This window comes from Solanum stenotomum, chromosome 12, assembly GCF_019186545.1.
Source record: "Solanum stenotomum isolate F172 chromosome 12, ASM1918654v1, whole genome shotgun sequence".
In the NCBI taxonomy this organism is placed as follows: domain Eukaryota; kingdom Viridiplantae; phylum Streptophyta; class Magnoliopsida; order Solanales; family Solanaceae; genus Solanum; species Solanum stenotomum.
Window position 1 is genome coordinate 36,953,473 of NC_064293.1, and position 23,359 is coordinate 36,976,831.

Below are 23,359 nucleotides of genomic sequence, written 5' to 3' on the forward strand. Positions count from 1 at the left end.
CTTGTGTGATAAGAAAATTCCACCTAGACTTAAAGGTAAGTTCTACAGAGTGGTAGTTAGACCGGCCTTGTTGTACGGAGCGGAGTGTTGGCCAGTCAAGAACTCACATGTTCAGAAAATGCAGGTTGCGGAGATGAGGATGTTGAGATGGATGTGTGGGCACACTAGGAGTGATAAGATTAGGAATGAAGTTATCCGGGAGAAGGTGGGAGTGGCATCTGTGGTGGACAAGCTGAGGGAAGCGAGACTGAGATGGTTTGGACATGTGAAGAGACGGTGCGAAGACGCCCCAGTGAGGAGGTGTGAGGGGCTGGTCGTAGAGGGTACGCGGAGGGGTAGAGGTAGGCCTAAGAAGTATTGGGGAGAGGTGATTAGACAGGACTTGGCTCAGCTTCACATTACCGAAGACATGACTCTAGATAGGAAGGAGTGGAGGTCGCGTATTAAGGTTGAAGGTTAGTAGGGCTAGCGTGCTGTCCTTTCTCGCGAGGGTATGGGTTGCTAGCGTGTGTAGTGGTCGTAGCCTTTCACTTGCAGTTCTTGTCTGTGGTACCTATAGCCTTTTGTTGTTTACGGCGTTTCACTTCTCTCTTTGTTCTTTTGAGGCTACCGTCTCCTCTGTTGATTATTTACTATCTTTCTTATTGGATGGTATGTTTTATGCACTGCTCTCCTCGCCTTTAACTTGGTTTTGGTGTACTTGAGCTGAGGGTCTTTCGGAAACAGCCTCTCTACCTCCACGAGGTAGTGGCAAGGTCTGCGTACACTCTACCCTCCCCAGACCCCACTTAGTGGGATTTCACTGGGTATGTTGTTGTTGTTGTTGATCTTCGCATAAAAAATACTATATCATAATTTAGGATTTAACAGTATGAAGAATTTTTATATTACATTATACTAAATAACATACCTTATATTTTAAGTTACTAAGCTTTTTTTAATACAAACAAATTTATAATTGGTCTATACTCTATATATCAAATGACTCCTAACAATGAGAAGTAACACCACTCCCTTAAAACAAGGAAATTAAAACTCACTCCCAACAAGAAAAGTATGTCTTTTTCCCTACAAAATAATACTCTGACTCCGTTTATTTTTACTTATTTGTATATTAAAAATGAATTTTTATTTTCATTTACATTTACTCACTTTAATATATTGATTTTTTTTCTTCATCTTTAACACTCAATCTATAATTTTATACACTAATAATAATAACTTTTTTTTAAAAAAATTATTATTTAATTTTTCTTAAGAAATTTGAATAAATACCCTCGTCTCTTCCCAGATCCGCCCATGAATCTACACTTATATTACGTGCATATGTTAATTATTTCCGGGGACACCATACACACAAATCACTTTAGCAAACATCATACCACAACAAAATATTTTATTATTTCTCTAATTTAATAGTACTAATACACCATCAATTTTTGTGTATTTTAACTAAATAAGATTAAAGTATTAATATTGAATTAAAAAAAAAAACAAAAAATGGAGGTGATTACAGGTGCATTATTACAGTATATAGTGGATTAGAGAAAGCAAAGAGCCACCTTAAACCGAGGTACTTCCCAACAATTTCGTCTCTCTCAAAGACTCTTTCTTTTGCCTAACCCTCCTTCTTCTTTAACCCCACCCCCACCTATACCCCCTACCCCCACTGCTACCCTTGTCCACTTCTTTCAATATCTATACTGTATCTGTATGCTTACCTATACATATACATAGATTTGTCCCATTTTCTGTTCTGTTTTGCTGATAAAGACTTGAACTTGTTCTTCAAAGGTTCACTTTTTTTCCACTCTTCAAGATTCTGGAGCTGTTGGGTTGCTCTTTTGCTCCAAACCATTGTTGGGTTTTCAGTTCTTGAGGTATGTTTTCAACCTTTCTTGGTTCTTGATTCTTGGTTCTTGGTTCTTGTTTTTTGGTGCTGTTATGGAGGTTGTTGGGTAATGACAATTAAGCCCATGGTGGAGTTGGGTGTGAGTGTTCTTCAAAAAAGATCAAGTCTTTAATTAATGGAGGTGGCGTGAGCTGATCAGATTCATTGGCTTTTTAAAGTTTTATTAATGCTAGAGTGTTTGTGTAATTAATGGTTAGTTAAGTATGCATTGAATGGTTATTTGTTGTAATCTTGAAAACTGATTACTTCAAGTAACGTCTTCTCTTCATTTAATTTTCTCCTCCTTGTCTTTGAATTTCTCCTAGTTTTTGGATCCTATTGAACTCACTGGTTTCCTTCATCAATACTTTGAATTCGTTATAGGATTTGTTAAATTTGTAAGAATGAGCATGTTAGGAATTTCATCTGCTTGCCTGTGAGTTTTTTATTTGGAATAAACTCTGAATCACTATTTTCTTTTTGTAGGGAGGAGGATAGATTTTTGTTAATCACTATTGTTATTTTCCACATTCATTTATCTAGTTTTACATGGTTCTTGGTTCAACACAGATAAATATACAACCATATGAATTTGTTAGTTTAAAACATAGAATGTGGGTTGAACATTTTTTTGGGAGTCTTGATGCCGTGTGAATTGCAAATGTTGTTCCGAGAAAAATTCTGGCATACATGAAAATCAAACAAGGTGACAACTATTAGTGGAATTCGTCACCTTTGTCAACGCTTGTGCGTCACTTTATTGTCTTATCTGTCTCTACATTCAAATTAGACATCTTATCATTGACAACACTACCTCTTCCATTTTTTCGGTCGGTTTGTGGGTGGGGGTGGGGGGTTGGAAGGAGGAAAAGAATGAGTTGTCTTGGAATAGCTGGCTGAACTTGCAACTACTTTCCTTTTGTTTATAAGGGTGGTCTACAACGAATTTGCACACACCTCAGCTATAACACTTGCTATCTTTCACTAGGTAAATTTGTCTACCAATGCCTTTTCCCATGGAAAGAGGTCACTTAACGTTTTTATCCTTTCCAATCTCCCATAGTTTTAATCCATTTCATTCACCTAACTACTAGTCCCAAAGTTTTCACACAGTTCATAACCTCTAGGGCACATCCAGTGTACCAGTAGCAACCCTGAATTAAAAATGACCTGTCATTTCACAGCATATATTCTATAATTGTCTCCCAAAGTTTTCACACACTTGATTACCTCCAGGGCACATCTAGTCAACCAGTAGTGACCACGAATGCAAAATGACCTGTCATTTCACAGCATATATTGTGGCCTGACTGTGTAGTTGTGTGGGTAACTCGTCATTTTGTACCTAATCAGATTATAGAATATTGGTCGCTAGAGCCTTTTTGGTTTTTGTCCATAAAAATTAAAAGGTGTCAAAAGAAATTGCTTACTGGTATTCATGTGTGTTGATAACCTGTTAAATCGGCTGTGTGAGAGAGTTACTAGGCAATCTTATGCACATTTAAGTTTCATTCCATTTTTGTCAAACTGATAGCTAGCACAACATTCTTTTCCTTGTATGCGTTGTTTGCTAGATTCAGAATTCCGTTGGAGATCCGATACTAGAAATAATGTTTATCAGTTAATGAATTGCAGAAAATAGATAAATGTATTACGTCTTTAAAATCTATTTCGCTAGATTCTTTGTTAAGACTAGTTGTTGATATGTGTGCATTTATTGCAGTGTTCGATGAGAACTTTTTCTGTTTCATATTCGCCTGCAACAGGCAATTAAATTATGGCGGTGTTTCTGCTGAAGAAAAGGAGTGTTCTCCTTGATGGGGTATGTAAATGCTTTCTGGTTAGGAATTACTAATGACCTGATTATCTAGCTAACAATCCGTAGATTTATTAAACATTAACTTGTGAAATTGAATTGCAGGGAACATGTGGATTAAAGATGAGACAGCTACCATTTATGTGGATCATCTGTATAGTTATGTTGTTTATTGTATATAGGACCACCAATTATCAGTATCAACAGACAGAGGTATGATTGCATTGTACTGCCATTGATTTGCTAACATTTGCTACTTTTAATTTTGGCATCTAGACGGTTGCGTGTGAAACGATAGAGAGAACTTTCCCTTTATCAAACCGAGAGATGCCAGATGATACATTTGGTGGCATATAAGTTTATATATTGACCTTCTAATTGTGTTTTACCTGATTACCCTGATACAATGTTGCTAAAAACATTTTCCTTTCCCTGTTTACCTTTTCAGATGGAGTCAAGGTTGGATCCATTTTATTCTTCAAAGGTAGTTATGCTCCTTGTTTTCTCTCTCAAAATATTTCTTGCCTTTGTACCTCGCACAGCATAAGGTAGTACCAACAGGATTGATTTTTTGAAATTCAAGAAGTTCTATAATTCATCATTGATATTTCTTGTTATCTAAAGAAAGGTGTGCATAACATAAATAAGCAACGGAATACTATAAGTGGTGGAGTGGCCTCCGCTTAAATTCAACACCTAAAAGAATTTATGTTTTTTGGGTGAACTAATTTACCCCTAAAAAATCCTTATACCAATGGTGATGCTTTTTATTCGTTCAACCAGGACTCTAGTATGGATATGAGAAGCTTGCACAGTTTACCGCGTGGTATTATCCAAGCAAGATCAGATCTGGAGTTAAAGCCTCTTTGGTCAACAACTAGTTCAAAGTCAAAGGCAAAGGTCTTACTCTCTATACTCCTGAACTGTGAAAAAATAGAGCGACCTCCTTTGGATACTGATATTTTATTTGTTACCACACTTTTCCCATCGCTGGGCTGTCTCACTCTGTCATGCATCTAATTTGTGGCAATGTTGTGTCTCTATTTCAGGCTAGCAATTCTAGCTCTCATAATTTGTTGGCAGTTCCAGTTGGCATTAAACAGAAGAGCAATGTTGATGCTCTCGTCCAAAAGGTATAACATCTAATTTATGCTTGTTATGGACAGCACTTATGTTGTACTTTCTGATTTTACTATCTTGTATATACCTGTGACCTAATCTTGTGATATTCAGTTTCTTTCAGCAAATTTTACTGTCATTCTATTCCACTACGATGGTAATGTTGATGGGTGGGAAGACCTCCAATGGAGTAAAGATGCCATTCACATTGTTGCTCACAATCAGACAAAATGGTAAGAAACACACACTATAGGGGATTAAATTGACACGAGCAGATTCAAGGACAATAAAGGGAACACTTTAGCCACCTTGACTAGCAATATTTCCGTGATTTAGAAGTGCTGTTCAACTGACCTGCAGTGTGATTTTAGTGAAAACGGAGTAATCCTTAGGCCACAAGTTACTTGAAATTAATCTGTGCTTTTCATTAATTCTAAAAGTTTTTGTCTACTGATCCAATACAAAGTTGCTGGAAATTAGTCTGCTTCATAATAACCATCCCAGATACCCTGCAATCCTTTGCTGAACAAATGATGACATCTTGTTCTTCATTAATCTTTTGACTTAATGAACTCCTAATATCTCCTAAGTTGGTCTCATCTTTTGGCTGTATGCAAAGTGTTATTTAACTTCTTTAAGGTCCTAGTGTTCATCTTATGCAAAGTTATCTTCCTTGTGGATGCATCTAGCTTGTATGATTTATGCTAAATGATATCTCACCATTGTTGTGAATTTATCTGATGCAGGTGGTTTGCCAAGAGATTTTTACATCCTGCAGTTGTTTCAATCTATGATTACATTTTCCTTTGGGATGAAGATTTGGGTGTGGAGAATTTCCATCCTGGAAGGTAGGATGATTGCACGAGGTTGACGCTGGCTTTCTGTTTATCTTATATTTTTAATCCACCAATAGATACATTTGATACAAGTCATTCACTCCTGGTGAGTATTGTGAATATATTTTCTATTTGCTCGTTTTGTAGAAATAAAACAGATCTAATCATTTGATATCTCCTGGTGGATTATTGTGAACAATGATCCTATGAACTCCTTTCGTAGAAAAAGGCAGATGTTATCATTTTAAATATAAATCAGTATGAGTTTGTTTCTATGATCCTGGATATTTTTCCTCTCCTATTTTATTTCTCAAGCATTTGGTGTCAAAAGTCCTGACATGTTTCCTTGGGCATTCCGAGCTTTGAGGAGATAAACAGTAGTTGCTTCATTTAGTATCTACAGTTTATTGTATTTACATTACCATGTCAATGGATGATTTCTATTACTTACTCTGTTAACCAGGCTTCCTTTTTTATGGGGCTTCCTGCTCTAGAAGGATGGTTGTTAATTTTATGAAAGCAACAAGTCTTACATGCCTCTTTGCTAATTATAATTTTCTTTCAATTGCATCCTTTTGTTATTAGGTACCTTGAAATAGTTAAATCTGAAGGACTGGAAATTTCTCAGCCAGCTTTAGACCCGAATTCAACTGGTATCCATCATAGAATCACAATACGAAGCAGAACAAATAGGTTCCACAGGTAAGTCCGCCTGGCTATTTAACCACCCAAATTCAACCTCCTTTGGGTGAATACTGATGCACAATTCATTTTTGCAGAAGGGTCTACGATATTAGAGGTAGTACAAAGTGTTCAGCCGAAAGCGAAGGTCCCCCATGCAGCGGGTAAGTGTAACACAATTACTGGATCAGACTGTAATGAGCCTTTGGGCATTGGTTGGTCAGGATAAGTTTTTGCATCAGTTCCTGATGTTCAAAATGACCCTGTTGTATACTCTCTTCCTACAATTTTGTTCTACAAAAAAAGATTTTGAGAATATTTAACTTCTCGAGTGCCTTGAGGTAGATGCAAGTTCTTCCGGATTTTCTTTACCATGCATTAGCAGAATGGTTGATTCACTCTCCTTTTACAGATTTGTGGAAGGAATGGCTCCTGTCTTTTCCAGATCTGCGTGGCTTTGTGCCTGGCATCTTATACAGGTAGAACTTGGTTTCTCTCTTAGCTGAGATAGGACATTTTCAGGCCTTTATTAAGAACCCTATGCATACACTTAATGATGACATAATCAAGAATATACATGTAAGTTTTGAGGAGGGTGTTGGATTTTGATATTTTGATTTTCGATTTGAAAGAGGCAGGCAAAAGTATTCTAGAAGTGTGTTTCGATTGAGTGCCTGAGTTTTTGTCACTTTGTTTAGTTGATCATCCCAATGAGTGGTACGTTTTGAAGAATTCTGGCAGCTTAAAATTAAGAATTCTACTGTGTGTGCCTGTGCTCTAAGTTACATTCTTCTTAGTGGAGTGGGGAGCAGTGTTCTCTAAGAGATGATGACTATGTCTGGTTTGTGTCAGAACTTAAACAGTTCCGTATAAATTGTTGCATTTGCTCATCTTATAATCACGTTTGTTTTCATTTTGGATTGAAATGCTCGTATACTGTTAATGTGCTCTAAGTTAAATTAGCAAAGCTCAGCGATGTTCTTGGATTACTTTTCCACTTGCACTTTTGACATGTCGTGTGGACGCACTATCCACTTTCATTTTCCGCTCTCGTATTGATTCATCATCCTGTTTAGATGAGCTGCTAATGGTTGCTCTGTGCCTCTTTCTTGTCAGAATGATCTTGTTCATGGATGGGGAATGGACATGAAACTTGGTTATTGTGCACAGGTGAACTTTCTTTTCGACTTGTTAATTTACAAGATGAACCCCTCATCCCTTCCTGTGGATGTTTTTATGCCCGTTGTCTCTGGAGTGTAAAACAGAATTTCTGGAATGTAAATTGCTATACATTTCTCTTTACTCTTTAAAACTGTATGTTCTGAAACAGCCCTAAACCTGTTTGAATTTTATTATTGTAGGGAGATCGATCCAAAAAGGTGGGAGTAGTTGATAGTGAATATGTAGTGCACCAGAGCATCCAAACTTTGGGCGGACAATCTTTGAAAAAGGTAACTCTCTATATCAATTATCGAAGACTTTCGATTCGTTTTTGCAACTATCCTCATTAATCATCCCAAATATGTTAGATAAGGTGTTCTTTAAGTCTACAGATAGAGGCTATATTATAATAATTGTGCTGTTTGCTTCTTTGTACCTCCATCGACCATGCTTTTTTCTATGTGCAGGATTCAAATCCTGAAGAGTCTGTGAAGGTATACATCCAATTCTACTTTGTGCTTGGACAGTTTGATTTTTCCAACATATATCTTGTTCTGCTGATGTTTTAACTGATTCTTGTCCTTGATTTTCATTTTCTTTTCCTTGACCTACAGAAACACGTTGTTGACGTGCGATCTGAGGTGAGTGTCTGCTTATACGACAACATATTTATTTCATTCAACTTTCTTCTTTCATGGCATTGTTCATGTTGTGTGCATTACTACCGTCTATCTGCCCTTCCATTTAGCTTATTTTCAGCTGCCTTCCCATTTGCAGATTCGGAGACAATCAACTTACGAGCTGCAAATATTCAAGGATCGATGGGAACGAGCTGTGAAGCTGGACAAGAACTGGGCGGATCCATTTAAAGCTAGCCAGAGACGTAGACAGCTGTATAAACAAAGGCAAAAATCAAAGGTTAAGAAGCTCAGTTAAGGTTCATAGGTTTATCTCAAATCCAGTCAATGGGGAAAAACAAAAGCTTCATAGGGTTCATGTCTTGTAATTTGTTCTTTTTAGGCCCCATGAATCTCATGATTAGTTCATTACATATATAGGTTTAGTTTCTCCTAATTTTTATACTGAATGTATTTAATAATTTTCTTCTTTTTAACTTGATTTTCTCCACCTTTCTTCACTTCTCTTTTATGTACATAATTTTTTTTTTTTGTAACTAGCCTTGGGTTAACACAATGTTTCTTTTGATTTTAACTTCCTTTTTTTCTGGTCTGTGGATTTTTTTTCAGTAAAGACCAAAAAATAAAATCTATGAAGTGTTGAGTTAATTAGCACTAATGTTAAATGGGGTCTATATATTGAAGGATTGAAGTTTGGAATCTAAATCCCCAGTTGAATTGAATTTTGATCAATAATGTTTAAGTTAGAGGACCCCAATTTTCGAACGCTAATGAGGCTCTTATAATTTCTCTCACTCACCTTTCTCCCTCTCTTGCCTTCTCCTATGAATTGTGTGGTATATTTAAACCCTAGGTTGAGAAATGGAAAACCTTTATTTGATCTACCACAACAATGCCACAAGTGAAGTTTGTAGCCAGGAATTTCATGGACATGGTGGCTTCATTCCTTGTGATGAAACTAGATGATGATCATTTTTCTGCCTCTTGCAAGTGTGTATCTATGCTCGATACACTTGATATATCAATGCATATTTGATATTGGCTTATTTGATGGATGTATTAGTGCATATATAAATGCAAGATACATGTATCTACTCAAAGATAAAACTAAATACATTGCAGATACACTATCCAAGTTTGTCTTCGGATGCATTGTATCCAATATTGAATACACTAGATACTTGATATCGGATACATTATATGAAATTGGTATTGGATACACCAGATGAAATTGATGCCAGACACAAATACTTAGAAAAATTGATAGAAGCTTGTATATATATATACACACAGATACATTGTGAAACACATATACATGGAATGAAAGGAACGAGAGAAGGATAGATGCGAGCGAAATAGAAGAAAGGTGAACCAGGGTATCCCAAATACATGTGAATTACTCTTCATATACAATGTAGGGAAAATTGTATATAATAACAAATTATTAATTCAAATTAAATGCTATAAATATAGTTTGATTTAATTGTACGTCATAGCAAACTGTTGCTATTTCACCTCTCTCCTGGTGAATCTCGCTCGCCACTCTCGTTCTCTCCCTCGCCTCTCTCGTTTTTTATACAAACGCAAGTGTATAAAGTGCGTTTGTGTTTGTATAAAGCGAGAGAAAATTGTATATATACATATATTTTTGTTCCCCTCTCTCCCCTCTCCCAGATCTCGCTCGCCACTCTCCCAGATCTCGCTCTCTCACTTTATACAATAAACGCAAATTGTATAAAATGCGTTTGTGTTTGTATAATGTAAGAGAAAATTGTATATATACATATATTTTCGTTCCCCTCTCTCCCCTCTCCCAGATCTCGCTCGCCACTCTCCCAGATCTCACTCTCTCACTCGCCTCTCTCACTTTATACAAAAACGCAAATGTATAAAATGTGTGAAAATTGTATATATATACATATATTTTTATTTCCCTCTCCCAGATCTCGCTCGCTCACTCGCCTCTCTCACTTTATACAATTGATCTTTTTGTATATGTATACCAAAACAGATTATACAACTGCTTTCTTTTGTATATATATAGCGAAATATACATATTTATGTTTGCTATGGAGAGCAATTATGCAAACTTTGCTATAACATACAAATATGAATTTTGTGTTTGCTATATGTGAAAGTTGCTCTACAATGTATTCAGACCAAAACTCGGAAAATTATGTAATTTTCGAAACTAAATAAGCCCACCCAAATCGGCCCAACTAAATCCAAGAAAATAACCCGGCCCACCATCTCCTTCGTCCACATATTACTCCGTCACCTTAATTTCTCTTCCTAGGGTTTAACATAAACCCCTTCTCTCTCTCTCTCTCTCTCTCTCATCGCTGCGTAAAGCTATGAGTTTAATTGCCGGTTCATACGAGAGATTCATTTGGGGATTCAAGTTGAGATCCACCAAAAACGATCAAAATTACGGACTAACCCCTCTCTTCTCCTTCCCTTCACATCTCTCACCAATTAAATGCACCGCCGTCGCCGGTTCTGCTGCTGTATCCGGCGGCGCCGATGACACAATCAAAATCTATGACCTTTCTACTTGCTCAGAAATTGGGTCACTACACCACTCTGCCACCGTTACTTCACTTTCGTTTTTTACCCCTTCTTCATTCTCCTTCCCTCGTAACCTTATTGCCGCTTCTGAAGATGGTTCCGTTTCCATATATGATGCTGATCCTTTTGTTCATCTCAAATCGGTGAAAGTGCATCGTAAGGCAGTGAATTCTATTTGTATTCATCCGTCGGGGAGGTTGGCATTGACTGTTGGAAGAGATGAATGCATGGCTATGGTTAATTTGGTTAGAGGAAGGCGAAGTTTTTATTGCAGGTTGGGAAAAGAGGCTTCTTTAGTTAATTTTAGTGATGGTGGTGAAAAGTTTTTTATGGTTATGGATGATAAGATTTCTGTACATGAATCTGAAGATGCCAAAACTATTCTAGAGCTTGATAGTAAGAAGAGGGTGCTTTGTGCCACTTCTGGAATGGTGAGTTTTCTGGACTATTACTAGATTGAACTCTCCTTAATTTTTGTACTGTTTATTTGATTGACATATTTTGATCACCTACTTACTGTATTGATTATCACTTTCTAGAAGTTGGTTTTACAGGACCATTGCCAAAAAAAATTCAATATGTATCCATTATGAACGCATGCTTATGTATTCACCTCTTGTGGTTGTGTGCCTCATTACTTTGTGCAAGATCCTTAGACCATTATACTTTGTTAAGAGTGTTTATGAGGTTCAACCAGTAGCAAGTAGAATAGCCATCTGTTCCTCTGTCACTGGATTTTGGTTGCAAATTAGTTGATTTTTCCGTCTGTAATGGGATCATGTTGGTGGGGATATACACTTTTATTTCTTCTTAACCCAAATAACCAGTAGAGAAGCTTATCTAGCTAATCAAAGTCCTCAACTGAAGTTTTCAGAATGCAGTTTAACTATATCTGTTTCTAGCAAATCCTCTCTCTTAGTGTTCTTGTTTGCTCAGTGATAAAACACACTTTTAACCTGTTCATTAAGTTTCCATGTGGCATATATGGGCTAATTGAGATGGCCTGGACTATACTAGAATTTGAAGCATGAGAATGTAGATGGCGTACTGTCAAAAAATATAATCCGGATATATAAGATGGAGTCGGGAAGCTTTCTAGTTAGCTTATTTTCTTAGGTGTCATAGACTGTTTTGTTGGTGGTTAAATAGATATTTGCTATACTTAAAAGGGCTACAGTTTTCTTAAATATATTAATTTCATATATATATATATATATATATATATATGTTACTTATTTCTAAAAATGAGTCTCTTGTGTGTTCGCTTTCCCTTTCTTGTTTAATTTTCAATCCATCATTTTTTTTTGTATAATGGTTTTGTTTGGGTCAGCTTGCAATACTTCCATTAATCCACATGTTACCTGCTATTTTCCACCAGTGCAGGTGGTAGTTAACTCTACCCAATAGAAATCACCTAGCATTTTGTTTGTATATTCCAGATTCATTGACACCAAAAACCACACCTTGGGTGCTTTCTATCCCATCTTTTTCCCTGCATGTTGTACATTCTTTTACTTGTCTATCATCTTGCGCTTGGTGTCCTACCATCCCACTTTCAAAGCACCAGGAAAATATTCAGGATTATATACATCATGTAAAGTTTAGTTGTAGGCTCCAGTTTGTTTTTCCTTCCAATTCTTTAATTTACTTCTTGACGCTGAAAGTAATATTTTACAGCATGGTATTTTGTTTACTGGGGGAGAGGACCGGAGTATTAAAGCTTGGGACATTACTAGTGGAAAAATTGCATATAGCATTGAAGATGCACATTCTACCCGTGTGAAAGGCATTGTTGTGCTACACAAAAACAGTGATGGTGATGCTGAAGATCATCAACACATAGTAGCATCAGCATCATCAGATGGGGTCATACGTGTTTGGGATGTTCGCATGACTAACAAAGATAAGCCAAATCCACTGGCTGAGGTCAATACAAAATCCAGGCTGACTTGTCTGGCTGGATCATCCATCAAATGTGAGTCTTCCTTTGCTATTTGAATTTTCCCCTCTTACTGTTTACCTAATTTTAAATGATTCAGATAGTCACTGCCTTGACTGGTAACTTTTTGAACGAATTAACTTTGCCTTTTCTGTTATGTGGTGCCAAATCATTTCATTAAAGGTAAAATGAGAATTTAAAAGCTAAATATTTATAAATCTAAAAAAGTGACTTTCTTTTTGGGACAAACATAAAAGGAGAGGTTTCAGATCAATTGAGATAGGAGTATGAGTACAAAAAATTGCCAATCATTTCTCTTTTTGACAACTATAAAAGAATCTAGGGAAAAGGGTAAAAAATGCCCTTATACTATGTGAAAGGAACAAATATGCCCTCCGTTTATAGTTTGGCTCAAAAATGCCCTTACCGTCAATACTTTGGCTCAAAAATGCCCTTGCAGTCAATACTTTGGTCTAGAAATGCCCCTATAGTTAAAAAATGGGTCAAAAATGTCCTTTTCCGAATAGATATATTGTTTTTTTCTTTTTAAACACATTTTTCCTAATTAAAATATTATTAAAGAACACTATTCTTGTTTTCTTTCTTTTAAAATCACTTTAACAAATAAAAAATATAGAAAATATTTTTTTTCTTCTTAATCTCATTTTATCAATTAAAATAGAATAACTTCATGTACCCTTTCGACAAATAATATGTCATATATATACGACCATGGTATATCCATCATTAATTTATATTTATATAACGATAAAAAATAATGATAATAAAATAAGAAATATTTTCATTTTTTATTTTTTTCTATATTGAAGTAAGATAAACATTTGCTAATTTTTTAAAAAAACTTTCATTGAAAAAGAATGTGTCAAAAAGAAAATAATAATATATTTATTTGGAAAATGAGTCTTTTTGACCAATTAAAGGGCATTTTTGGACCAAAGTATTGACGACAAGGACATTTTTGGACCAAACTGCAAACGAAGGGCTTTTTTGTTCCTTTCGCATAGTTTAAGGGAATTTTTGAACCAAAGTATTGACGGTAAGGGCATTTTTGAGCCAAACTATAAACGGATTGTTCCTTTCACATAGTTTAAATGCATTTTTGCCCCTTTTCCCAATAATCTATAATCTTGTCATTGGCATTTTTAAAAAATTAACTATTAGCTCTCCATGTGAAAGAAGAGGGATGCTTTGAGTCTAATGCTAAAGATAAAGGACTATTTTGGGCCTTCTCTCGAGAAGTGTCCTTGAGAAACAGTTCACAGGAGCTAACCAGCATCTTATCAATTTAGATTAAAAAAGAGTCACAATTGTAAACATAGGAGGGACAGGTATAAATTGCATGAAATTTGCTACCTAAATGATGAAACACTTGACTGATCTTGTTGTCATTGGCATCTTTCAGCTATGAAAAGACCAGAGGTTGGAAATACTACAAATGGACAACAGCTCGATGCAGGTGAAGAATCCTAGTGCTGTTGTAATTTGCTAATGACAATCACATAGTGTATCTGCCATAGTTTTCCTTTAAATTTCCCCCCCTTGAAGTTGTTGGAATCATATCAATTTTGTTAAGGTAAAGGTGGATCACTCGATATATCAATTTTGTAACGCGTGTATGATTTTAATGAGCATGAAGAGTTATTTCTTGCAGTTAGTATTTATTTTGGTTCCCACACGGATGGGACTTCAATTTTAGTATATTGCTATGTATATGAATGTGCTGTCGTTTAACTCATCTCCAAATTTCCTACTACTAATTTGTATTCCAAACTACATTTCTGTAAATCATTGTGATCTTATATATACCCTATTTAGACATCTTAAGGTTTTTAAAAATCTATAATCTTTTCATTTACTCACATTTTTGTATTTCGTATACTCTTCTGATTCTTTCCTTTTAGTTTGTCTAGAAAATGTGACATTTTCAGATTCATAAATTTAGCTTTAAAAGGAATGGAGACTTTTCACTTTGAATCTTCTTTTGATTGGATGATGACACCGGCTACTTATCGCAATGATTCAGTTATCCAAACAAACATGGGTGGACAGATACATTGGTATCTGTGTTGTTGCAGGAGATAATCGCTTAGTCTGCATGAAATTAATTGAGGTGCGCATAAGATGATTTTCTTCTCATTTATCCAAACGAACATTGGTGGACAATGGACTTATATATTGATATCTGTGTGAAAATGGTGCTTAGTCGATATTGAATAAAATTTAAAACACCATTGATCTAAACTCAATTGGGGATTTAGACGCCAAATTTTGATGTAATTTCTGTGTTTGATACTCTTGATATGTTTTAAAAAATAAACTCACACTTTCTTTTATATAATATTTGGTTATTTACAATAGGGGTGTTTTTCGGGTTCAAGCCTTCGCAGGTACAAAGCCGCTTTTGTTAGAAGCACTTTACCTTTTAATGTGGATTTTTTTGCACGAATTTGGATATAATCAAGTTGCAATGCGGGTAATAGGGGTGTTTTTTCTGTTTTCTCTTTTTTTTGGATGTCAATGTCTGAAACTTCCTTTTGTTTTCTTTTTTTTTTTTTCATTCTTTTTCTAGTCAAAAGATATTGGGAAATGGAAACAGGAGAACAAAGACTCATCAGAACCAAAAAGCTGGTCAATTTCATACTCCAATTTTAAAAAAGAAACTAGTGAACAATTTTGTTTTTGCAAAAATGAGTTTAAGTACTTTTTAACTATGACTTTTCAAGATTAATATAACTTTTAGTTTCTTTTAACTATATTTATATTTATTATTAAGACTTTGTATGTAGCTTCCGCTAAAAAAAGTTAAAAAAATCGTTGCTAGAAGAGTTAATCCTCCTACCTCAAATATTAATATACTTTATTCAGAGTATTAATTAAGTTTTATTTTATCATACCGGGGACGAAACTAACATTTGAAAACATATGTGATTGCTTTATTGTATTTTCTTATGGGGTAATTTTTTTCCGATATCTCAATTATCGGAAAATTTATAAAAATAAGAGTGAGAAGAGTAAAAGAAAATCCTACGAATTAATCTATATCTATTTCATTAAGAAAGAGAAGAAATGATGCAAGTAAGTAAGCTAATCTATAACTATACCATTGCTACTCTTATTGATATCGATCAATGAGGACTAAGAACGTTGTCCAATAAAAGCAGGAATTTCATTCTATTTTTACCTATTATTGAATTTGAATTAATGACTTTCAGCGTATCAAACGATATTCTAGTCGTTGAATAAGTAGATTAAATTAAGTTAAATCAACACATAAAAGAAAGGATTTTACCTCTATATTTACAATAAAGTTATTATCTTAACAATATTTAAACCAAAATCTTAAAAAGGTTTTTATTATATTGAGAATGTAAAATCTTATATTGAGATCATGTTGTTTAGAAGTTCTTTATGAAATCAATGGATAATTTTACTCTTAGTTTTTAATTTTTTCTTATTATTAATTATAATTATTTTCCTAATACATTTTTCAAAACATTGTATTTCTTATATTCAAAGAGTAATATAATAAAATTACCCTTCTATTTATAGTTCCTTAAAAAGTGTGCAAAGTCAATAGTGGAAAAATATTATTGGACAGAGGAGGAGTGATAAGAAATATTGGATTGTCAAAAAATAGTTAGAAAAAAAAGAGAGTTATTGAGACATAATAGCAGTATATACTTGAACAAGAAATACAAGAAACTTGTCCTATTTTAGTTTATCTTTCTCTCTTTCTCACCCTTTTTGTGAATAAATAAATTTAACATATGAATAATGTTAACACCAACAATATTTTTTGATATGTTGGGATGATCCTTAATATATAAATATGATGGAAATGACTTTTGATGTATTTTAAAAGTAATTAATTTGATTCTAAGCGATAATAAATAAAGAGAATTACTATTTTTGTTATCAAAAATAAAAGTCCTCAAGATGTATTGTAAGTGAGCTAATAGTTATAAAATAAAAGATTTTCTTATATCGTTTAATTCAATTTTAAAATATATATCAAAATTCTTACATTCGAAAAATATATTCAATAGAGTAGGAAAGAAAGACTATACAATATTTTGATCACTTTTTAGAATACATTAAACACTAGTTAAGGACCAAATGAAACTAAAAGTCCTTACATTAATAAGTAATTAATTTTAAAGTAATTTGGTGCATACAAAGGATTAAAACTTTATTTAATTTATATGCTAGTACTAATTAATTAAAAATTAAAAACTGACCAAAACCACCCAATTTTATCTTTTCTTTGTTTTCTTCTTTTGTCTTTCTACCTCTCTAGAATTGTAGTGGAATTTTCTTTCTTCTTGTTTTCCTCATTCAAATTACAATAGTTTTCAAGACTCTGCCTTTTTTCCTTCTCTGCTAAGCTTTTTTCACCTATTTTTGCTATTTAGATCTCAACTTTTATACTTTGCTTTCCCTCTGTAAATTTCTTGTTTTGTAGCAAAATTCAGAGAGTGGGAAAGTTTTCTTGAAATGGCCGGCCGTTATGATCATAACCCTTTTGAAGAAGAAGAAGAAGTTAACCCTTTTGCTGTAAGTTCCTTCTTCTTCTTTTTATTTTTCGTTTTGTTTTGTGGTTTAATTCTGAAAGTTGCTATCTTTCTGTTCTGGGGTTTTCCTATTTTGCTGCTATGCAAGTGGAATGTTTGTTATTCTTCACTTGATCAAGTTTTGAGTGATCGTTAAGTGATTCTACTGGTCTGTTTTTGTGTGTGTGTTTGGGGGTTAACTCGTGCTATGCGGTTTAATTATGAAGTTATGCTCGTTTTGTTTTCTGCGTTTTTCTTTTGTTGATTGGTTTTGCAAATCAATATTTCAATTTCCTGTAATGGTTACTTGAAAAGGATATAGCTTTAATATGACTTAAGTTGAATTTGGGGTTTTGGGTTTTATATATTTTGGAGTTGATCGTTTTTATTGTGAAAGTGTAGTTGGAGCTTTTTAATCTTAAAAAAATAGAAGTGTAGCTGGTGCTTCCTATTTCTCATGCTTTGTTGGATTGATTGATTTGGGACCATCTTAAGTTGTGTGATTGATTTTTGTGTAGGTTGACGTTTTTTTTGCAAAATATTGAAATATATGATTATGGATTGTTATATACTATGACTAGCAAAAGTTGTTTAGTTTTGGTATACTGAGATATGAGGGAAAGCTCTTCCCTTTCATTGAGTCAAACTCTTAACTGTAATGGTGTCTGAACAGTTAAAAAGTTGGTGTCTAAAGGAAAATGGTTCCTAGTTTTCATTTCAAATGTGTTCCATTATGCAATTGGTAATAATGTTTCCGGTGGTGGTGAATAAGGGAATCCAGGATCATATGTGGATTCGTTCCTTGGCTTAACTTCATCAGATATGTGCAATCTAATATTGTGATTGGCATAAAGGTTGTTGTAGTAAAAGTGATAAGTTCTTTTGTCTGTAATACTGTAATTCTGGAGGAATTTTGGAGAAACAATTTCCGTCATATTTGAATATGAGAACCCTCTAATTCTTGATATGTTTTTAACTTAGGATGTTCTGTCCATAGTAATGTAAGTATAGTGAATGATGTCACAGAGTCATGTTAGATCACACATCTGACATCACAGGATTTTAGATATTTTTGCACTGATCTCCTCCTGTGCATGAACATTAATTATGGGATCTATGTGTGCAAGTGTTGGATAAATGGATGATGTAATTATTTTTTTGTATAACAGTCTTAAGTATCTTCTGAAAATTACTGCAGGATGGTGGAGGCAGAGGGAAATCTTCAGGGCAATCAAAATTTAGTGGAGGTGCATTTTATACAACAGTAAGTTGGACATACTTTTCTCTGTCCTATCTGTTTATCTCAGTTCGCTTACATCAGGATCGGGGTTAGGAAACCAATTTTCCTTAGTTTGGTAAATAGATCAGTATTTCTACTTTTACAAACTGCAATTGTATCTGAACTAGTATTTGCTTATGCTTAGTCGCTTTATCTTTGTAACCTCCCTCTTTTTGGGGCAGGGGAGGTGAAGTAGAAAGGAAGAACGTAGGGGTAAATTATTGGATTTGCTTCTTTTGTTGAGTGTTTGAAGTTGCTATGTGGATAACATCTTTTGCCATTCTCTTGATGTATTATCTTAATAATTTCCCTTTTATCAACTTTTCAGTCTGGGAGTGTGCCTCCAGCAACAAACTCCAGACTTTCACCCCTTCCGCCAGAACCAGCTGATTTCTATGACCGCAATGCGTCAATCGATATTCCTCTTGACAATGCTTCGGTAGTTGGAACTTTCTGAATCTCTGTGTTGATTTGTCATCTTTATCTTATTTGACATTAATATCTATGATGGTTTCTTAATCTAAGTTTGTTTGAATTATAGGACCTGAAAAAGAAAGAAAAAGAATTACAGTCTAAGGAGAATGAATTGCGGCGGAGAGAACAGGTATGGGATGATGAAAATTTGAACAAGTGTTTAATAGTCCCACCCTTTTTATAGTGTTACTGATCTATTTGAGCTGAAAATATCAGTTCCCTCTATTTGCACCTCAGCTCTTTGTTGCTGGTGTATCAAAGTCATTTTTCACTTATCTGACTTCTCTATGTTTTGCAGGATCTTAAAAGGAGAGAAGATGCTGCGGCAAGAGGTGCCTTTTTTGCTTTTGCTTTAATTCTTTTTTTGGTGTTTATCCTTCTGCTATCCTTCGTTTTAATCTTCAACGAATATTCAGTCTTGCAATTTTTGTAGAATTTAAACTACTAATATGAAGTGAGAACACCATATATAGTTTCTAATTACATCCGAAGGAAGAAAGATAATGGGACACTTCTTCTGCTATGTTCCAGATTGAGCCTTCTGATTTTTATCTAGGGCGATTTTTTTTTTTTTCGTCTTCTCATACAGTCTCCACCATTCTTTCCACATTTGAAGTAAAATTCTGATGTTCAAATGTAACTTTCAATTCTCTGATTTCCCTGAGTAACTCACAAGTTTTGTAGAATACTCTATTTCAGGTGGAACTTCAGTCCTGTGATTTATGCAGTATCTTACAAGTTTAGTTCATCTTTGAATTGCAGCCGGCATTGTTCTCGAGGAGAAAAATTGGCCTCCGTTCTTCCCTATCATCCATCATGATATTGCAAATGAAATACCAATTCATCTTCAAAAGCTACAATATGTTGCATTTACAACTTTCTTGGGTATGTTAACTACTGCTTACCATGTGTTTGGTTATTCTATTTTGGAATATGGGTTTGTGTTCTTATATGGTGTACCCTCCGTTCAAAAAATTGTGGGGTTCAGAGTGAGTGTGTCACACATCTAATTCTAAATCAATTCCTTAATTCGTTTAAATAAAAAATTTCACAGTTAAAAACTACATCGAAGTACTAAATGCAACTTCTTGTAGTAGAAAATATTTAGAGAAGTTCGGATAGAATTGTCAGAAAAATAGTTGGACTCTAATAGTAAAGTGTCAATCAAATTGGGACAAATGTAATAGTTCTTATGACTTAATTCATTGCATCCAACAGTAGTTTCTTAGATTTTAACCATTGCAATAACCAACCAACATGTGGCATGCTTTTCGTTTCTCACTTGGGACATAAAACCTTTGTTTTGTTACATTAGTTTCCCTTTTTTATTTATGTTCTTCCCCAAATGGTAAAATGCCTCATATTTCCTTATTTATTCATCATTGAAGTGTAATCCCCATTCGTCAAAAGAATATAAAAATAATGAGAAACGAGGACAAAAAAAGTCAGATCCTCATATAATGCCTTTTTGGAGGCCTTCAAGGAATTAGGTACAATATTGCAGAAACTAAAAAGACCCTAGTTTAGTCTGCATAGAAAGAAAAACAGAGATTTGAATTGATAATCCTTCTCTTTTTCGTCCCCCTTCCCATGTAACTTGGACTAAAAAAATGTGTGCATACCAGTAAGAGTGCAAGTGTCCGGTAGAGGTGGGGGAAATGTTTTTGCTAATTTCTAGCATTTTTCGAATGATCTTCCTGTAAGTGCCATTATCTCTATTTCGGTACACTTTACTGTACCAGCAGACAAGTGAGGGATCCATATGGTCTGGCTCACTTTCGATCAACATTGTTACTGAATCTTATCGTGAAAATTGCAACTCAAACAAGCATTTGCTTGTGAATTGTTCTGGTTGTTGAATAAAAATTCTTTGCACGTTATAACTTGATAGATCTGTCTGTCTGGAATAAATTTTTTTTAGTATGAATTGTCATCTTGTACTGTATGTGAGTTTCTTGTTTTTCTCTTGCTAATGAGATATATGCTGATTGTGAGCAGGACTTATTGCATGCCTATTATGGAACATTGTAGCTACCACTACAGCGTGGATTAAAGAAGGAGGTACATCGAATCGGCATGTTCCCCTGCCTCTACATGCCATTACTTATCCGATGAAGTCAGAGTACTTACTTTAGTTTTTGTCTGTAGATGTAAAGATCTGGTTCCTTTCTATCATTTACTTCATATTGGGTGTTCCTGGAGCCTACTTCATGTGGTATCGTCCTCTGTATCGTGCTTTTAGGTAAACTTATCTGTCTTTCAGAGAATTGAGCTGATTTACTTCAGAAATTATCAAACAGTTTTTAAATGCGAGAACTGATCTTTTTGTTGGTTGTTATGGCTGAAGTATTAAATTCGAAAATTTTGTCAGTGTTGCAGAGAACTGATTCTTTAAAATTTTGCATACGCCTCTAATGAGTTTATCCCCTTGTTTGTCTCTTTTTTTGCCTTGTTTTCCCCTTCCCCAACTAATCGAGGTATTTGGTCACAGAACTGAGGGTGCCATGAAGTTTGCGTGGTTTTTCTTGTTTTACGTGGTAAGTTCCTTATGCAATTGTTTTTGTCTATGTTATATAGTCTCTTTGTTGTTTTGTCATATGCTCAACGCGAATGACATGGGAATGGGTACTTCATAAGGATCCTTCAACATACTCTAGAAACTTTCAAGTAGGTTAAGGTTACTCCCTACCGGGTACATACCTGTACCTGAGTCCATATTACAAAATACAAAGTCAAAGATTTCTTGGATATCTGACTCAAATGTTCAGCTGTCATAGATTTTTCTCTGTTTGCAGGTTCACATTGTATTCTGCGTCTTTGCTGCTGTTGCTCCTCCAGTAGTCTTCAGAGGAAAATCCCTTACGTAAGTTTCCATATTGCATTTGACTTGTTAAAAAGAGTTGTAAAATTACATCAACACTGTCACCCTATTCCAAAAAAGAAATGACTCAAATAAATCCACTGTTTCTGGCATACTAGTAGTTACATAGTTCTCTTTCAACCAAAACACTGAATTCTGCCTTCGTAAAGCTTATTGCTTTTCAATTTTGTGTGGATGAAGTAGCTAACCGTTAAAATGATGTGATGTTCTGTTATTTGTTGGAACAGAGGCATCCTGCCTGCGGTGGATCTCATCGGCAAAAATGTACTTGTTGGGGTGAGTCAGGACTATTTTCATCACAATCCATAGTATCTCTATCGTACCTTTTACGCCTTTTTGTTAAGATGGACTGACCTTTGAAGAAGAAATATGGAAAGAAGAGAACCTACTCAAACTTGTTTCTAATGAAAGTTTTAACTCAAGCTATTTAAGTTGTGGTTATTAACATGAATCTGCTGTCCTTCCCTTATTAGATTTTCTACTTCATCGGTTTTGGGCTATTTTGTCTCGAGTCATTGCTGAGCATTTGGGTTATCCAGGTCAGACTCATTATCTGTTTCTCCACTTTCCAAATTATCCGTTTTACTCTAGCCTGGAATCTGACCACCTCTCATAATGCAGCAAGTATACATGTATTTCCGAGGAAGTGGTAAAGCCGCACAGATGAAGCAAGAAGCTGCTAGAGGCGCCCTTAGAGCAGCAATATAATTGAAAGAAATGTTCTTGGGAGAAGGCTGCTATGAAGGGTGTGGGAGTTGGCTACCTCAGTTTGGGCTGATATTTCTTGTTTTCATATATGTAGTAGTTAGTTCAATTACACAAATATGCTGCTTGTTTTCATATGTTTTTAGTGATTATTTTTATGATATGATGTATGTTTTATTTGACTACTTAGACCAAAGTGCTATTAGAAAAAAAAGATAGAATCCCTTTGTGTTATTAGAGACACAATCTATATTATGTTTAAATTGATCTTTTGTCATACTTCTTATAATGTTTCATCTTAAATCACACATTTTTTTCAAATATAAATGAAACATACTTCTTTTAATGAATTGATTTGAAAGAATCTATAGTGAGTTGAGTTATAATTGAAACGGTCTTCTTACAGCATAATTCCCCGACTCGAAACTCATAAAGGACTTTTAAGGGAGACAGTAGGGACCAGGTCCCGGAGTGAATTAACTCAAATAGTACATACACAATATTGAAATATTATTTTTAGAATATGTTTAGCCTTCTTACCTACATTCTTCTCTTGGAAAAATGTATAATAATACAATTGAATGAATTAATATATATATATATATATATGTTAAATCTTTTCAATTTTTTGTTTACTCCTCTTTATGAAAATTATGACTTCGCTACTAATTTCATAAAAAAATTCTTCTTAATCCATCTATAGATATGATATAAGATAAGGTTACAACTTGCAATTAATAAGAAACTGGTACCATATTAATGAAGTATTAATCTGATAATCATATCCCCTCCACCTCTTC

General features: G+C 34.6%; 3 protein-coding genes across 3 annotated transcripts; all 3 read left to right on the forward strand.

The window, feature by feature from the left end:
- Positions 1-1,578: 1,578 nt before the first annotated feature.
- On the forward strand, positions 1,579-8,614 carry LOC125846523 (uncharacterized). Its single transcript, XM_049525983.1, has 16 exons — positions 1,579-1,880; positions 3,615-3,713; positions 3,813-3,920; positions 4,156-4,191; positions 4,491-4,607; positions 4,757-4,840; positions 4,941-5,059; positions 5,573-5,674; positions 6,248-6,364; positions 6,442-6,507; positions 6,756-6,822; positions 7,460-7,513; positions 7,705-7,794; positions 7,972-7,998; positions 8,119-8,145; positions 8,282-8,614. The coding sequence occupies exons 2-16, from the start codon at positions 3,669-3,671 to the stop codon at positions 8,438-8,440; spliced, it is 1,218 nt and encodes a 405-aa protein (XP_049381940.1). The 5' UTR covers positions 1,579-1,880; positions 3,615-3,668; the 3' UTR covers positions 8,441-8,614.
- A 1,825-nt stretch (positions 8,615-10,439) lies between these two features.
- On the forward strand, positions 10,440-14,340 carry LOC125846524 (uncharacterized). Its single transcript, XM_049525984.1, has 3 exons — positions 10,440-11,141; positions 12,388-12,685; positions 14,073-14,340. Exons 1-3 carry the CDS (start codon positions 10,497-10,499, stop codon positions 14,138-14,140), a joined length of 1,011 nt encoding a protein of 336 aa, XP_049381941.1. The 5' UTR covers positions 10,440-10,496; the 3' UTR covers positions 14,141-14,340.
- Positions 14,341-16,943: 2,603 nt separating this feature from the next.
- Positions 16,944-22,838, forward strand: LOC125846526 (secretory carrier-associated membrane protein 3-like). Its single transcript, XM_049525985.1, has 13 exons — positions 16,944-17,224; positions 18,419-18,484; positions 18,828-18,938; positions 19,041-19,103; positions 19,272-19,305; positions 19,736-19,858; positions 20,972-21,034; positions 21,122-21,215; positions 21,465-21,510; positions 21,769-21,836; positions 22,082-22,130; positions 22,328-22,393; positions 22,476-22,838. The coding sequence occupies exons 1-13, from the start codon at positions 17,165-17,167 to the stop codon at positions 22,560-22,562; spliced, it is 930 nt and encodes a 309-aa protein (XP_049381942.1). The 5' UTR covers positions 16,944-17,164; the 3' UTR covers positions 22,563-22,838.
- Positions 22,839-23,359: the final 521 nt, after the last annotated feature.